The sequence below is a fragment of the Heteronotia binoei genome, chromosome 9 (genome assembly GCF_032191835.1).
Source record: "Heteronotia binoei isolate CCM8104 ecotype False Entrance Well chromosome 9, APGP_CSIRO_Hbin_v1, whole genome shotgun sequence".
In the NCBI taxonomy this organism is placed as follows: Eukaryota; Metazoa; Chordata; class Lepidosauria; order Squamata; family Gekkonidae; genus Heteronotia; species Heteronotia binoei.
Window position 1 is genome coordinate 1,055,071 of NC_083231.1, and position 17,962 is coordinate 1,073,032.

Genomic DNA, 17,962 nt, shown 5'->3' on the forward strand with positions numbered 1-17,962 from the left:
GGTAGGCCCAAAAGTGATAGAAATAAGAAGAAAACAGACTAAGAGTTGTTAGGAATGACTAATAACAAAGTAGTAATTAATAGAGGTTTAGAATATGTAAAAGAGTAGATATGGCTGGCTGAATCCTAAGTTCGATGCTCTCCCTACAGAGGCAGATAAAGAACTGAAATGTGGGTGACTCCCAATGGAAACAGGAAGTTGAAAATTAGTCCTGCCTCCCTATTGATAGGTTGGTAATCACCCACAAGGTGGCCTCCACCTCAGAAGGAGAACTGAACAAAAACCCAAACCAGGAGGTTTGTTTACAAAGTGAACTGGTTCATGGCCCCTGTGGTGCCCTTCAGTGGGGTTTGCAGAAAGCCCCAAAAACAGCTGAGCGACAAGGAGCAGCTTGCTCTCCACTGCTCAGTCGTTTGGGGCCACATTGTCCCTTTAAACTGAAAAGGGACTGCAGAAGATGCAGCTCCCACTGCAAAGCTTTTTTAAGGGATTGCACAAGACAACTTGAAACAGGTGAGTGGCAAAGAACACTTCCCTGTTTTTGAGGCTGTCATGGGGAACAGAAAGCAGTGGTTTAGAGAGAGTGGGAGTCCCTTTAAATCCCTGCTTTCTGCTCCATCCATGAACTACTTTAAAAATTCATGGAAATTTGTGACAGTGGACCTGTCAGGAGCGAGTTTGATGTAGTTGTTAAGAGTAGCAGACTCTAATCTGGGCGAACCGACTGGGTTTGATTCCCTACTCCTCCACATGGACCTGCTGATGTGATCTTGGGTCAGTCATAACTCTCAGAGCTGTTCTGCTCAAGAGCAGTTATGGGAGAGCTCTCTCAGATCCACCTACCTCACAGGGTGTCTGTTGTGGGGAGGGGAAGAGAAAGGAGATTGGAAGCTACTCTGAGACTCTTTTGGGTAGTGAAGGGCAGGGTATAAATCCAATCTCCTCCTCCTCCTCCTCCTGTCACAGACTTCTGTTCATGAACCACGAACAGGGCAAAATTTGTGACACATTTTGCTTCATGGTTCAGTTTGTGCCCATCCTTAATGTCCACCTGCGTCAGGATAAGACCAGGATACAAATGAAATTTTATTTCAGTAGAATTTCAGTACTCCTATAAATATTTGCCAGAACAATAGGAAAATATAGTATCTAGCTTTGAATAAATCACTGTTCCTTCAAACGTTATGCTGTTCTTATAACTGAAGATAGCATAACTATGTCAACTGAAGCCCTGACCTGGGTGCCTGATGTCATCAGTGCTCAGAAGCCAGGTTAGTATCTGGATGGGAAGGCCAGGGGACACTTGGACTCCTCGCGAAGTGGGTGGGCGGGCAGGAGTGAAAAGGTCAACAAACCACCTCCCCTTGGGGCTTTACCTGCTTCAAGACATTTTCTGTAAATATCTCTTGAAGTCTAGATATTTCAACCACTTTTCCTTCAATTTGCCTACAAAACCAAAAAGAAAGGCCATGGTAAGTTAAGCACAATTCATGCTCCCCCACTTTGTAACAAGATGTGCATAGAATGTGGTACCTGACTAACAAACTGCATATAAAAGAAAATGGTTTAAAATATTTTAATTCAACAATAAATTGTTTCCATAGAGGGAACTCACAATAGCTTATTGTGCCTGTATACAAAGAGGCCATAGCAATGGGGCTGGATTCTGTCCAAGAGCTGCTACAGACTCCTTTCAACAGAAGTCCGAAGTTGATTTTATTTATCCTAAAATATGGGATTTTGGAATGGTCTCTCCCCCCCCCCCCAAAAAATAAATAATACAATGCAAGTCTCGAAGATACCCTAAGCTACCACACAAATAGCAGCAACATAGAGATTTGTAAAAGAAATCCATCCTGAGTTATTCTGCCAACATCACAAAGGACCAAGTCCCATCCTGGACAAGCCTCTCTTACTCTCTCAGTCCCTCCCCCCGCCCCGGTGCACCATTTCACTCTTTTAAGGGGCGGGGTAGAAGTGCAGCATCTGCTTTGCACCAAAAGGATCACAGAGTTGGAAGAGACTTCCAGGGTCATCTAGTCCACTCTAGGCTCAGTCTCCAGATTCTGCAGTTTGAAGAGATCCAGGCAAAAGGAGGCCTTTGGGATCAGTCAGTGAAGAACAACAGTCTTCAACTGACACACTGGAATTTGTGAGCAGGTCCCCCCACCCCCAGCTGCAGAAGGATCACCCTCCAGCACTAGTTTTGTTTTGTGTTTTGTAACCCACACAAGGAAGGGAAAGAGACAGCTAAAGGCAGACCATTACAAATACCAAAGGATCACATTGTGCAGACTGTGGCAAAAAAAAGAATCACTCTCAGTATGGGGGTACCTGACTCTCCATAAAACATTTCTTAAGGACAGCAGCAGCTGCAGGATGGCTCTAGTCCTATGGTGGGAATCTGAGTCGCCTTCACTCTTCTCCCCCATGGAAGAGCAGAGCACTTGGGGCTGCCTGAAGAACTGCAGCCTGTGGAAGGACATCCCTCCCCTCCCCCACGCCCTCTGGGTGGCCTTTGCTGAGGCTTCTGGGAACTGCATCTGGGTGAATCCCGGCAGCACCCGGTGAGGCACCCACTGGGGCAGCATCAGAATCAAGCCCAGGCCTGGCAGGAGCAGCATCATGGAAAGAAGGCCATTTGCATGTCATATCTGGTTGTTTCAAAAGCATGCCAGGCCACCCAGGGTGAAGACAACTGGGAGAAAGATGGGCCATGCAAATGCTTTCCTCCTCAATCACACACACAGAAGATTAAAAAAAAAGAAGGCGGGATTTACTAATTCCAGTTTTTACTCTCACCTGCTGGAAGCAGACAGCAGGAAGGCTAATGCACATTACCTGCACTAACTGAGTGGTCTACCTGCTATGGACCACTGCCTCCAGGAGCACAATTATGTAAAAGTCTCCAGTTTAAAAAACCCAGATCCCATTAGCATTTCCACATATAAGGAGTGGGTGCTCCAATTAAAACAACCCACGAGAGACAAGGAATTAGAAGAAATCTGTACCTGACTTCATCAAACAGGCTGTTCATTTCACCAACCAGGCGCTGGTTTTCTTGCTCAAACTAGAAGAAGAAAGATGGCTTAAGGACCTTAAGAAACATGTATCATCCAGCTTTGTTAAAGCAAAAAGAGGTACCATTCAATATATATCCAGATTGCTTTAAATCAAGCAATATCTATCAAACTTTTCATTTTACCTTTTGAGGAACTCCAGGCGCAGAGAGTTTTTCCAGTTTATCATCAGAACAACCCTCTGAGGCAGATTTACTTACTTATTTAAGCCACTCTCATGGATTTAGCTAGGAATATTAGGGCAATGTTGCTGAATTTGACCAAAAAGGTAACAAAAGATGTTTCTGTACACAGAAACAGAGCTAGCCTCTCAGTTAATCATCCTGAAAAGGCACGGAATAGCTTTGGAAAAGGTCAAGAAACAAAGTAGTAACAGAATCACATGGCCTTGTACAGACTGCAAGCTGCCTGACCTACATCAATAGGTTTTATTTGTGCAGCAGCCTCTGAGAAGAGCAAGAATGTCCAGAAACAATGACATGATTCAAAGATGGCTGAAAGGCCTACAGATATTAATATTACGATAAACCTGTAATCATTATTTTTAAATAGACTTTGTTATGATGAAAAGTAGCAAGAATTAATTAACACTCCTATATTTTAAGAAGACATTTTTAAATGTAGATAATTATGTCAACAAATTTGGAAAGCGCAACAGTGGCCACAGGATTGGAAAAGGTCAGTTTATATTCCAATTCCAAAGACGGGCAATGCCAAAGAATGTTCAAACTATCGCACCAATGCACTCATTTCACATGCCAGCAAGGTCATGTTAAAGATCCTACAAGCTAGGCTTCAGCAGTATGTAGATTGGGAACTACCGGAAGTTCAAGCTGGGTTTCAGAGAGGTAGAGATCAAATTGCCAACATTCACTGGATTATGGAGAAAGCACGGGAGTATCAGAAAAATGTCTATTTCTGCTTGATTGATTACGCTACAGCCTTTGATTGTGTGGATCACAACAAACTGTGGCAAATCCTTAAAGAGATGGGAGTACCAGACCACCTCACATGTCTCCTGAGAAACCTGTATAAGGGTCAAGAAGCAACTGTCAGAACGGGATATGGAACAACTGATTGGTTTAGGAAAAGGAGTTCGACAAGGATGTATATTGTCACCCTGCTTATTTAATTTATATGCAGAGAACATCATGCGGAATACTGGCCTGGATGAAGCAGAAGCCAGAATTAAGATTGCCAGGAAAAACATCAACAACATCAGATATGCAGATGATACCACTCTAATGGCAGAAAGTGAGGAGGAACTAAAGAACCTCTGGTTGAGGGTGAAAGAGGAGAGCACAAAAGTAGCCTTGAAACTCAACATCAAAAAACTAAGATCATAGCATCTGTCCCCATCACACCTTGGCAAATAGAAGGGGAAGACATGGAAGTAGTGACAGACTTCACATTTCTGGGAACCAAGATCACTGCAGATGGTGACTATAGCCATGAAATTAAAAGACATTTGCTCCTTGGGAGGACAACTATGGTGAACCTGGGCAGTATAATAAAAAGTAGAGGCATCACCCTGCCAACAAAAGTCTGTATAGTCAAAGCAACAGTATTCCCAGTAGTAATGTATGGCTGTGAGAGCTGACCATAAGGAAGGCCGAGCGCAGAATCACAGAGTTGGAAGGGACCTCCAGGGTCATCTAGTCCAACCCCCTGCACAATGCAGGAAACCCGCAAATACCAATTCACAGGATCCTCATCTAGCTTCTGTTTAAAAACCTCCAAGGAAGGAGAGCCCACCACCTCCCAAGGAAGCCTGTTCCACTGAGGAATCGCTCTAATGGTCAGGAAGTTCTTCCTAATGTTGAGCCGGAAACTCTTTTGATTTAATTGCAACCCATTGGTTCTGATCCTACCTTTCAGGGCCACAGAAAACAATTCAACACTATGCTCTATATGACAACCCTTCAAGTATCTGAAGATGGTGATCATATCACCTCTCAGCCGCCTCCTCTCCAGGCTAAACATCCTTCAACCTTTCCTCATAGGACTTGGTCTCCAGACCCCTCATCATCTTCGCTGCCCTCCTCTGGACCTGTTCCAGCTTGTCTATATCCTTCTTAAAATATGGTGGCCAAAACTGAACACAATATTCCAGGTGAGGTCTTACCAGAGCAGAGTAAAGCGATACCATCACATCACATGATCTGGACACTATACTTCTGTTGATACAGCCCAAAGTTATTTATTTATTTATTACTTTAAATTTCTATCCAGCCCTCTCCGCAAGTGGACTCAGGGCGGCTAACAACAATTGCATTTGCCTTTTTAGCCACTGCATCACACATTGACTCATGTTCAGCGTATGATCCACTAAGACCCCTAGATCCTTTTCGCACTTACTACTGCTAAGACAAGTCTCTCCCATCCTATAACTATGCATGGGATTTTTCCTACCAAATTGCCGAACTTTACATTTATCCCTGTTAAAAATCATTTTCTTGGTTTTAGCCATTTTCCAGCCTGTCAAGGTTATCCTGTATCCTGTTTCTGTCTTCTATTGTATTTGTAACCCGTCCCAATTTGGTATCATCGGCAAATTTAATAAGCATTCCCTCTGTTCCTTCATCCAAATTGTTTATAAAGATGTTGAACAAAACAGGTCCCAGGACAGATCCTGGAGGCACTCCACTTGTCACTCCTCTCCAAGAGGATGAGGAACCATTCACAAGCACTCTTTGGGTGTGATCTGTCAACCAGTTACAGATTCACCTAACGGTAACAGGATTCAAACCACATTTTATCTACTTGTCAGCAAGGATAGTATGTGGAACCTTATCAAAAGACTTAAGAAATCAAGAAGAACAGATTCTTTTGAGCTGTGGTGCTGGAGAAGGCTTTTGAGAGTCCCTTGGACTACAAGAAGATCCAATCAGTCAGTCCTAAGGGAAATCAACCCAGACTGTTCCCTGGAAGGTCAGATGCTGAAGCTGAAGCTCAAATACTTTGGCCACCAAATGAGAAGGGAGCATTCCCTGGAGAAGATCCTGATGCTGGGAAAGACAGAAGGCAAAAGAAGAAGGGGACGGCAAAAGATGAGATGGTTGGACAGTGTTACTGATGTAACAAACATGAATTTGGAAGACAGGAGGGCCTGGCATGACTTTGTCCATGGGTTCACAAAGAGTCAGACTCAACTGTGCAACTGAACAAAAAACCTTATATGGTGCTTGAAGTTGTAAGAGAATTAGTTAGCTGAGAATGTGTGCCCATCAAGTGGAACAGTTAGCTGTTGTTAGGGAAGGACTTAAAAATCCTATGCTAATGGGAAGCTGAACTGATAAGACGGCTTCTTCTCAGAAGGGGCTTCTTGCTTGTGACCTGCTTAGCTTGGGGCAAGAAGCGTTTATGGGCTCATGCAATTGCTCCCAGTCGGAATCCCCATCTTGCTGTGGAAGTTCACTGGGTGATTTTGGGGCCAGTCAGATACTTTCAGAGTCATCGACCGCACGGGAGTGATTGCTTGTGGAGAGGAGACTGTCAGCTGCTTTAGTCCCCACTGAGGAGAAAAGGGGGGGTATAAATGAAGGAAATAAATAATAAATAGAGCTGAATAATAAATACAGCTGAAGATGGAAGGCAAATAAAAGCTAAGTTGATGAATGGCTAAGGAGGAGAGAATGAGGCAGGTAATGGGGAAGAGCATTTGGTGGCCCTGAGGCATGCAAAACACACACCCCACTAAGCACAGCAGAACAAAATGGAGGGGAAGGTATAGGGAGTTGCATCACAGGGAGTTGGGATTGATCCTGCATCTGGGACGGTTGCCAGCACACACAGTCTCCTGCATCATTCAAAATGTGGATGAAGCACAGAAGCCCATTTGGGCCCACAGTTCTCACTTGATCAAAGCCCAAGTCCAGTCAGGCATCTTTAAGACCAACCAAGTTGAATTTTGGGTAGAAGCTTTCATGTGCACACAAAGTGTGTATGCACATGAAAGCTTCTACCCAGAATTCAACTTGGTTGGTCTTAAAGGTGCCACCAAACTCAAACCTTGTTCAGACCAACATGACTACCCATCTGAAGTTCTCACTTGATAACTGATGGGACTGAAGGGGGGGGGGGGTGTCAAGTCGGCAGATTCAATAACGAGTCCTTGTAGATAACAAAGTAGCTAGTTTATTGATATCATGATTCTCGACTACAGCGAAATTGAAAGACTAAAAATCATACAGTAGAAGGCCATCATATAAGGTGTACTTCAAAGGGATTCTTGAGGGAGGGGTACTATGCAGGGCACATTCACACATTGATGTTACAATTTCTTTCTCAGGCCTGGTTTGGCCTTGAGCGTCTCTCGGCTCCAACCTCCCCCGATGCCCAGCCTGAGAAGGTCCGATAAACTCTTTCACATATTCCCATTTCAAAGCAAAACTACATAACAAAGGAAAGGAGGGGGGTGAGGAGAGTTCAAGCTAGCAGCATTGGAATACATTGGAATACAGTATGGCTTTACCCAGGATGCTTCTCTCCTGAACCAAATATTGAGTGCAGGCCTGACCAAAGTTAAAGCAGACTTGACATACTGCCCCCCCTAAGCCCCCTCCACAGCCTGAGGCAGTGGGAGAGGTTGGTTGGTCTTAGAGTCCTGGACTTCGTGGACTGAATGGCTCTGGTTCCCCCTCGGTGTTGGGAGGGATCCTGGTGGTTGAGGATGCCAATTTGAAGAGCCGAGGTCTCGACGGAGCAGGCTGCAATGAAATACAGGGTGTATTTTACCAAGAGCAGATGGCAGGTCCAACTATACCGTCACTGGATTAATGACCCTTTTGATTCTGAATGGTCCCAGGAATTTATAAGCCAGCTTCCTGGAAGGCTGGGAGAGAGGAAGGTTCTTGGTTGACAGAAACACAGAGTCCCCAACTTTGAAATCCCAAGCAGGGACATGGGATTTATCATAGTATTTTTTGTAAGTCTCTTTGGCAGCTTCTAGGTTTTCTTGGATGATCGGCCAGCTTCTGCTCGGTCCCTGCCACCATTGTTCAAACGCAGAGGGAGTCCCCTGGTTTTCCCCCCCAGGCAGTAAGGGGAGGGGCTTCCCCTCTATCTGAACACGGTTGAGAAGGGGGAGGCTTTGGTGGAGCTATGCACACTATTGTTGTAGCCATATTCGGCGAAGGGGAGAAGATCAGCCCAGTCTGACTGGTGCTGGTTGATGAAGCACCTTAAGTACTGCTCTAGAACCCCGTTCACCCTCTCCGTCTGGCCGTCTGTCTGGGGGTGATAGGCTAAGCTCAAGCCTTGTTCCATCCCCACCAGTTTACAAAACTCCCACCAGAAGGTGGCAACGAACTGTGGCCCGCGGTTGCTAATGACCTTGTCAGGGAATGAGTGTAGTTTTACCACGTGATCAAAGAACAAGGCCACTAATTTCTTAGCCGTGGGTAGCTGTGCACACGGGATGAAGTGGGCTTGCTTTGAGAACGTGTCGACCATCACAAGGATCACTGTTTTCCCCCAGGAGGGGGGTAGTTCTACTATAAAGTCCATAGACACCACCGACCATGGCCGTTTGGCCGTTTCTAGCGGTTGCAGGAGCCCTGGCGGCTCCCCCCCCTCCGTTTAGCCATGATGCACACCGAACAGCCAGCCACGTATTCCGACATGTCCTTCTTGAGGGACGGCCACCAGAACTGCCGGCTGACTAGGTGCAGTGTTTTTACGTAGCCGAAGTGCCCGGCTAGTTTGGAGGAGTGGCAGAGCTGCAGGATTTCCCTTCTTAGCCCTTCAGGGATGTAAAGTTTCCCCCCCTTGTACCAGAGTCCATCTTTTCCTCTTAGCACTCCCTCCGGCCGGGCTCCTCCCTCCCTCTCCATTTCTACTGCAATTCGTTAGCGGCTAACCCCCTCCAGCTTCCGCCTATTCTGTGATCGGGTGGTGACCATGGCCGCCACTTGGGAGGGCGGAATTAAGGAGTCCACCACCTCTTCCCTCTAACTCTCGCGTTGCGGGAGCCGGGAGAGGGCGTCGGCCAGAAAATTCCTAGTTCCCGGGATGTGCCGCAAGGTGAAATCGAATTTAGAGAAGAACCCCGCCAATGAATTTGCTTTTCGCTCAGTTTCCTTTTCCCCGTCAGGGCTTCGAGGTTCTTGTGGTCCGTCCAAATCTCAAACGGCACCTTAGCCCCCTCGAGCCAAGACCTCCAAGTTTTCAGGGCAAACATGACCGCAAAGGCTTCTTTGTCCCACACTGACCAGTTTCTCTGTTCCCCCGAGAATTTCCGGGAGATATAGGCACAGGGTCGCAATTTCCCCTTCCCGTCTTTTTGCATGAGAATGGCTCCTACGGCCACGTTGGAGGCGTCACATTGCACCACGAAGGCCCGCGGCTCATCGGGGTGGCTTAGGACCGGTTCACTAGTGAACAAGCGTTTTAGGTGGTCAAACGCCTCCTGGCACTTCGGGGTCCAGTGTAGTCTGGCTCCCGGCCCCTTCCCTTTGGTCTTTAGGAGTTCGGTCAGGGGCAGGGCAATCTGGGCGAACCCTTCAATGAAGGCCCTATAGAAATTTGCGAAGCCGAGGAAGGATTGGAGCTGTCTACGTGTCCTCGGGGGGGGCCCACTCCAACACTGCCACACTTTGGCTGGGTCCATTGCCAACCCCTGCCCCGATACCCGGAACCCCAGACAGTCTAGCTCGGTTTGGTGAAATTCACATTTAGACAGTTTGGCATACAGCTGGTGCTCCAGCAGGGTGCTGAGCACCTCTTTCACCAACTTCACATGTGATTGCTCGTCCTGGGAATAAATAATGATGTCATCCAGGTACACCACCACCCCCTTGTACAAAAATTTTCTAAGCACATCGTTTATAAAGTTCATGAACACTCCCGGAGCCCCTTGCAACCCGAAAGGCATGACCAGATATTCAAACTGTCCCATGGGGGTGTTGAATGCCGTTTTCCACTCATCCCCCTCCTTGATGAGTACTCGGAAGTACGCGTCCCTCAAGTCCGGCTTAGTGAAAATTCTCCCCCCCCCGAAACTGTGTTCAGTAGGTCCCGGATGAGGGGAATGGGGTAGGCGTTGGACATGGAAATCGCGTTTATCCCGCGAAAAGTCTAAGTGAGCCGTCCTTCTTCTTTTGGAACAGTACTGGGGCAGCGTGGGGGGCCGTCGCCGGTCTAATGAACCCCCGCGCCAGATTCTGATGTAAGAATTTGCGCAGTTCCTTTTTCTCTGCCCACCCCATCTGGTACAGTTTGGCCTTCGGCAAGCTCTCTTCCGGGATCAGTTCTATGGCGCAGTCCGTGCTCCGATGGGGGGGCAGTTGGTTGGCCTCACGCGCACTAAATACCCCCATCAGGTCGCAGTAGACGCTTGGGACGGGGTGCGCCTCCTCCACTGACACGCAAGCCCTTTCTTTAGCCACGGGCGTGCGTGGCCCCCACGCCGGGTCCCATAGGTGGCCTTTGCACAGGGGGTCTAAAAACCGGATGGTCTGGGCCCTCCATCGGATGCTGGGCTCGTGCTTCTCCAACCAGCCTACACCCAGCACTACGGGGTGGGAGCACGAGGAGGCAATGACAAAGATCTCTTGGTCCCAATGTTTCTCGATCCCCAAGGGGCAGGGCTGGGTTGCTAAAGTGCATGGTTCCCCGCACATTACGGACCCGTCCATCTGCTCAAACAGCATCGGGTGCAGTAGCTGTGAGCTCTCAAGCCCCAACGCCTCCACTACCTTGCGGGAAATTAGTTCTCTGTTGCACCCCGAGTCCACTAGAGCCCAGATTTGCAGGAACCTTTTCAGCTTGGGGTTCAGCAACTTCACCGTAACAAAATATAAATGTCCCGTTACTCTCACTGTCAGTGGTGCCTCTTCTCGCTCAACCTGCTGGTTGACACCGTTCAGAGCAGGCTGGCCTCGTTTCCCGCCGGTTCGTCCCCCCAGGCTAGGTCGGCTAGCTCCGCTGACAGCAACACCTCCTCGTCCAGCGGCTCCTTGGCCACTACCGCGCTGCTCTTCGCTGCATCCTTAGGGCAGCTGGTCGCCTTCTTGGGTCCCAGGATGCCGGGCTTGGGGCCCGCCTGGGGGGCTCGGGCAACCGGGGGTTGGGGACAGTTGGAGGCGAGGTGGTTCGGGTCCCCGCACCTGAAGCATCTGTGGGGTCCCACCGGCACCCCCCTGGCGGGCTTCTTGGGCTTCCGGCTTTCTGCTTTCACCGGGGTGGCTTTGGACTGGCCCTTGCCCGACTGGTGTTGGCGTTAAATCGCCACCCTCTTCAGGTTGGTCTCCACTTCCCCCGCCAGCTGGATCCACCCCACCAGGGTGTCCGGGCAGGCTTGAGTGAGAGCCCGGTCCAGGATACTGGCATTGAGCCCTCGGGTGAAATGCTCAATCTTCATCAGCTCGCTCCAGCCCCGGACCTTGGCCGCATTCGCTCTGAACTCAGTCCCATACTCGCGGATGGATCGGGCCCCCTGTTGCATGTCACGGAGGGCCACCAGCGCACGGGTCTCCTAAAGCGGGTCTTCGTACTTGGTCAGCAGGGACTGCAGGAAAGTATGCACATAGTCCAGATCAGGGCTCATCGCCTCGCACAGGCTCACGTACTGCCTCTTGGCCGCCCTTCTTAGCTTCGACCCCAGGTAGTCCACTCTGCTGAACTCATCGGGGAAGGAGTTCCCCCAGTAATAAATGTAGCTGTTCGCTTAGATAGCAAAGTAGTTCACCTCCTCAGGGTCCCCGTCGAAGGTGGCATCCAGTTCTCGCCCCCTTCCTCTGTCGCGAGGGGCCGGTGGAATCGTGGGAGCCGCGCCTCTTGCGGGGGCTGCCGCCTGGACCGGTTGGCTCGGGCGGCCTCGGGTCGTTGGTTGGACTCCGGGACCCGGTCACCCCCAGCTCTCTCCCCAGTTGGACCGTCAGGGTCTGCATCTCGTCCTTCAGGCCCTGCATTGCCCCGTCAACCTCTCGGCGCACCATCGAGCGGAACATTTGGTAGTCCTCATCGTGCATGTCTTTTGGTCGCGGCTCGCCGCTGTCGCCCTCACTGCACTCCGCTCCCTCGCCCTCATCTTCCGGCACGTGGACGACGATGATGCTGTCCACCTCCCCCGGCTCGATGGTGCCCGGGTTGGTGGCCTCTTGCTTGGCCATTCGGACCCTTCGGGTGTGTCGGGTCATGATGGCCTCCCGGTGGATCGGTGCCTAATCCATTGTGGTGGTTGAGGTCCTCGGTTGGTATTGCCGAGCGGTGATCACCAGCTGGAACTGGGGAGGGAACGCTGCGGTTCTCCTAGAGTCGAGGATGTGCCACGGAGTCTTGTTGGGAAACTCCCCGTTGTCTGGAATCTTTTCAGCCATCAGGTTTTAAAGTTGCCGGAACGGTTGAGCTTCGAAGGGGAGTCTTTCAAAATGTCAAGTCGGCAGATTCAATAATGAGTCCTTGTTGATAACAAAGTAGCTAGTTTATTGATATCATGATTCTCGATTACAGCGAAATTGAAAGACTAAAGATCATACAGTAGAAGGCCATCATATAAGGTGTACTTCAAAGGGATTCTTGAGGGAGGGGTACTATGCAGGGCACATTCACACATTGATGTTACAATTTCTTTCTCAGGCCTGGTTTGGCCTTGAGCGTCTCTTGGCTCCAACCTCCCCTGATGCCCAGCCTGAGAAGGCCCGATAAACTCTTTCACATATTCCCATTTCAAAGCAAAACTACCGTATTTTTCGGACGATTAGACGCACCGGACCATAAGACGCACCTTTGTCTACGTGCGCAAATGGCCATCTTCGGTGATGCGGGCGCCATTGCAGCCTTCGGGCCGCCTCGGCCGGGGACCGCACAGCCGGAGAAAGGCACGCAGGCGCAGGAGAAGCATGCCGGCGCCTGTGAAGTGCTGGATTTGTGGTGAGGGCGATCTCACCACTTGTCTCCCAGCCAGGCACGCAGGCGCGGGGGAAGCACGCCTGGCTGGGAGACAAGCGGCGAGATCGCTCCCTCCGCCCCCATCGCAAACCCAGCACTTCGCAGGGAGTGATCTCGCCGCTTGTCTCCCAGCCAGGCGTGCTTCCCCCGCATCTGCGTGCCTGGCTGGGAGACAAGCGGCGAGATCGCTCCCTGCGAAGTGCTGGGTTTGCAATGGGGGCGGAGGGAGCGATCTCGCCGCTTGTCTCCCAGCCAGGCATGCTTCCGCTGCGCCTGCATGCCGGGCTGGGAGACAAGCGGCGAGATCGCTCCCTCCGCCCCCATCGCCAACCCAGCACTTCGCAGGGAGCGATCTCGCCGCTTGTCTCCCAGCCAGGCACGCAGGCGCAGGGGAAGCACGCCTGGCTGGGAGACAAGCGGCGAGATCGCTCCCTGCGAAGTGCTGGGTTGGCGATGGGGGCGGAGGGAGCGATCTCGCCGCTTGTGTCCCGGGGGCTGCAGGCCCCTCCCCCCTCATCTTTTAGTATTCGGACCATAAGACACACGCACTTCCCCCCCCACTTTTTTTTTGGGGGGGGGAGTGCGTCTTATGGTCCGAAAAATATGGTACATAACAAAGGAAAGGAGGGGGGTGAGGAGAGTTCAAGCTAGCAGCATTGGAATACATTGGAATACAGTATGGCTCTACCCAGGATGCTTCTCTCCTGAACCAAAGATTGAGTGCAGGCCTGACCAAAGTTAAAGCAGACTTGACAGGGGGAATCTAGGAATCTATTCCCCAAGAGGGCAGATTTTTAATTGTTTTTTCACAGAAGAGAGGGGTCCTAAAGATTAGCATCACATACATTTAAAAAAACCCTACCAAAAGGTGAAATGTTTTCCCTTCCTTTTTGTATGACGTAGCAGGACCTAGACGAGGCCTCTCCATGGACCCAGTTCCAAATATCTTCAGTCTCTACTACAGTATCCCCAAATGAGGCTTGAAGTCATTTCAGACAAAAAATAAGAACCACACAGAGAACTATTGTGAAAGCAAACTTTATTCACAAATGGCTGTCATTCACTCCCAGGAATGCTTGTGGGCTTCCTTGGGGGTGGGGGAGGAAAAGATATGGAGGAAAGATATGGACCACAGTCTAAGCTGAGCAGAATAAGAAGCTACAATGTCATTATTTTGGAATTATGTTTTGGGATGTTAGTAAACCTTTTGCTGAAGAGGACTGAAATATCAATTCATAAGCAATCCAAAACAATTCCATATCTTGAAGAAAAGTTAGAGTTGTTGTAATGCAGTTTCCTGCAAACATAAATGGCTTATCGTTTGGTGAGGAATTTTAAAGAGTTAATGACAATACAAATTAGGAAAGTGAATGGAAAAGTTTACAGGTGTTTTGCAGCTAACTAGCAGAAAAAGCAAATTGTACAGGATGTTTTGTATTTATTTGGTTCCCCTAGATATGATTAGCAAGGAATGGGGGCAGAAAAGATCATTACCATTTGGATTTCTTCAGGGGAAAGCTCGTCTTCTCCTTTGCCATCTGCCCAAAGGCCAAAATTATCATGGTCTTCCATCACATTCTTATCTGTAAGGAGGAAACCGACCAGTCTCAGCAGAAAACCAAAACTTTCCAGAACTTTTTTAGTCTCATCCTATGTGCATCTCCAGCCCCACTCATTGCACTTCCAAAGCCCCAAGAGGCAGAGGTCTCCCGTGGGGTAGGTGCTCGTGTCTTCAGGTAATATCTGTCAGCAGAGCAACAGGAAGTGTGAGGGACTCCCGTGTCTATTCTGCGCCAGGCTCACAAAAGCCATTCATGCACCAGATTAGGAACTGAAGAATATCAGCAGGAGCCTGAGCTTCTGTTGTGGCATCTTCTGAAAGGCTGGATCTTTGCATCACTTGGAAGTGCATGCTGATAGAGGGCATGGCTCCCTGGATCCTGGTCCTAAAAGAATGGAACAGGGCCCCTTTTTGAAACAATAGGAACATCCCACCCATTCAAAGTAGCCTTGGCGAGCTGCACTGTCAAAGAGCCCTACAAAATCACACTGTGTAGTTTAACGGCGGATACGTTCACATCTGTGTAAATTATACTGACACTTTCTGGTAGAAAAAGTCAATCTGGTTTTAATGTTAGATATACAAGATTTCACCCTCTCCAAAAAAAGAATAAAAGGGAAAACAATCGGCTTACAGACCTAATAAGAAAGAAACTCTGAGCCTTCCATTTATTTTCCCTTAGGAACCAATTACTTTTAAGAACTGCTCTTGTTAATGAGATGCAGCGATTCTGTCAGGGGCTCCCATCGTTAGGCAAATACATCCAGGATAACTGCAGAGGGGGGACCAGAGGGACCTGCTTCTCCTTGACTCCCAACATAGCTTGTGGGTGCCTTTGGGCTTGCAGAAACCAGACCTGGCTCTGCTTTGCAGAAAGGCACCCGTTTGTTTTGAACAGTTCCTTGAAGGCTTAGAATAGTTAACCCCCACCCACCCACCCCATGTCTGATTCAGAAAGAAGGCTCCATATGCAGAGGCTTCAGGGGAGAGGCAATGCCCCTCATCACACAAAGCTCCCTCCCCACTCATGAGGTCTCTTGGAGGAGGCTGCCTAAAGCCTGTTTCCAGGCAATACAGTCTCCGGGGGCAGCACCGGGTTTGCTGATCAGAGTTGACTGCACTTTTGTGGGAAGACAGGAAGTCCTCAGAGTGCTGGGCCTGCCCTCCGCTTCAGCTAAGCATGGTTCCTTGGGGGAAGCAGATTTTACACCTCCTAAGTATGTGGCCCTGACCTGAACAGCTCAGGCTAGCCCGCTCTTGTTAGATGTGGACAGCTAAGCAGGGTCAGTCCTGGCTAGTTCTTGGATGGGAGACCCCCCAGAAAGCCCAGAGTTGCTACGCAGAAACAGGCAAGGCAAAACCACCTCTGACTGGATGCCCAGGCTAGCCTGATCTCAGAAGCTAAGTTGGGTCAGCCCGATGGGAGGCCACCCAAGAAGTCCAGGCAGACAAGGCAAAACCACCCCTCTGTATCTCTTGCCTTGAAAGATCGATGGGGCTGCTGTGATTCGGCTGCAGCACAACCCTTGACAGCTGAGCACAGCCGGCTTGGCTGGAGAAGGAAGGAAGCCAACAAGGCAGAAAGCCGGGGGGGGGGGGGGGAAGGAAGAGGAGGCAAAGGAACACAGAGACTAGCAGATGGGGGCTCTGTGGAGCAAGACAGAGTAGGAAGTGGAGATCCTTTGTCAGCACTTGTGAGGGGGGCATGAAGGAAAATGAGAATAAAACTTCAGCCAAGCAGGAAAAAACTAAACGCAGTTGAAGTTTCAAGTTAGGAGGGATTTGTGCTCCTGATCCTGCTAGAGGTGGATACGGCGCTGCATGGTGATGTCCATGGTCTGGATGTCAGGGCACCAAAAGCCCTAGCTGGACCATTGGGCTTCCCCTAGTTCTGTGCACACTGCCTGTCATGCTCCCTACCTTTCCCTTCTTTTATAGCTTGGCAAAATCCCCCAGTTTAGGACCCACATTTGGAGCAATACACTAAGTTCTAACTAGCTCTCAATCTTGGCCTTTGCTGAAGTTCCACGTTTTGACACCACCTAGTCTGGGTACAAGATAGGAAGAAGTCTATTGAGGATCCCTGTTTCTAAAGTGAGTGGCAGCACAGACCCAGCTTAGCAGGCAGCTACTCCTCAGGGTAAATAACTGGAGGGTGGCGCGGGAGCAGAAGCAAAACGTCACCTTTGTTTTCCTCGCCTGAGAGCCTGCCCTCTTGTTCTTCAGATGCTGTCTGAACAGTTCTTTCCAGAGAAGAGGTTCTGTTGGCTTTTTTGCTCTGCTCAGGCTCAAGTCTGGATCTGAAGAAACAAAGCCGCAACAATAAATTGTCAAATCTCAAGAACAAAAAACATCCTGAAGATCACTTGCAGATCAGCGGCAGTTTCTCTCAATTGAAACTGCCTCGAAAGACACTTTGGTGGGATGAATAACCTCAGTCCATAAAAAGTGCATAAAGCAAAACATGCCCTGGCCCTCTGGAAGGTTCCTGAACAAGGCTATGGGCTTTAATTGCTAAAATCAAATATATTGTGGCTGGTTTGGGGGCTGCACAACTTTATTCTCCTCATCTTTCTCAGTTCATCCCTACATGGGAAGGAATCTCAGCTTGCTTTGTGTGCACTTCTGAGCTTCTGAAGAACTTCTGGAGAAGTGAGCAGTGACTCACAAAAGCTCCTCCCCTGCTACAACTTTTGCTATTCTTTAACGTATTCCTGGACTCTCACTCGTTTCCACAGACAGATTAACATGGCCACCCATCTTGATCTACCATTTTATACTGTCACTCATCTTGCACTGAACAGACAAGGCAGCAGCCCCCAAACATCTGGGTGGGCATAATTACATCCCATACAGCAGGAGAAAGAAGCTGGCCCTTTTCACAGGCAAAAGACATAAAAGAAGTAACATGAAAACTAAAATACAATAATTACACAGCTCTGAGGCTGATGCGAGCCAGCTCTGTAAGACAGTAAATAAATTTTCAAAACGTTCAAAGTTCTCAAACAAAAGCCAAGGAAGAGCTTTTATTAAAAACAAGGAAAGGAAAAAAGCAAAGGTCCCCTGTGCAAGCACCAGTTGTTTCCGACTCTGGGGTGACGTTGCTTTCACAACGTTTTCACGGCAGACTTTTTACGGGGTGGTTTGCCATTGCCTTCCCCAGTCATCTAGGCTTTCCCCCCAGCAAGCTGGGGACTCATTTGACCGACCTCAGAAGGATGGAAGGTTGAGTCGACTTGGAGCCGGCTACCTGAAAACCCAGCTTCTGCTGGGGATCGAACTCAGGTCGTGAGCAGAGCTTAGGACTGCAGTACTGCAGCTTTAACACTCTGTGCCATGGGGCTCTTACCATTAAGAACAAAGTGAGTACCAAAACCAAAAATAGTATGTGAGCTTTCAAGTTTTCCAGAGCTTTTCATCAGACTGAATG

The 17,962-nt window shown here is 49.1% G+C and overlaps 1 protein-coding gene across 2 annotated transcripts in view; it reads right to left on the reverse strand.

Moving 5' to 3' along the window:
- The window catches only part of STX18 (syntaxin 18), a 229,666-nt gene that overhangs the window by 17,134 nt on the left and 194,570 nt on the right, over nt 1-17,962 (reverse strand). For both annotated transcript variants that reach the window (XM_060247282.1, XM_060247283.1), the window contains exons 7-10: nt 16,717-16,832; nt 14,466-14,554; nt 3,012-3,070; nt 1,377-1,446 (exon numbers count right to left, since the gene is read on the reverse strand). In XM_060247282.1, the coding sequence (XP_060103265.1) occupies nt 1,377-1,446; nt 3,012-3,070; nt 14,466-14,554; nt 16,717-16,832 (334 nt within the window). The remainder of the gene's footprint in view (nt 1-1,376; nt 1,447-3,011; nt 3,071-14,465; nt 14,555-16,716; nt 16,833-17,962) is intronic.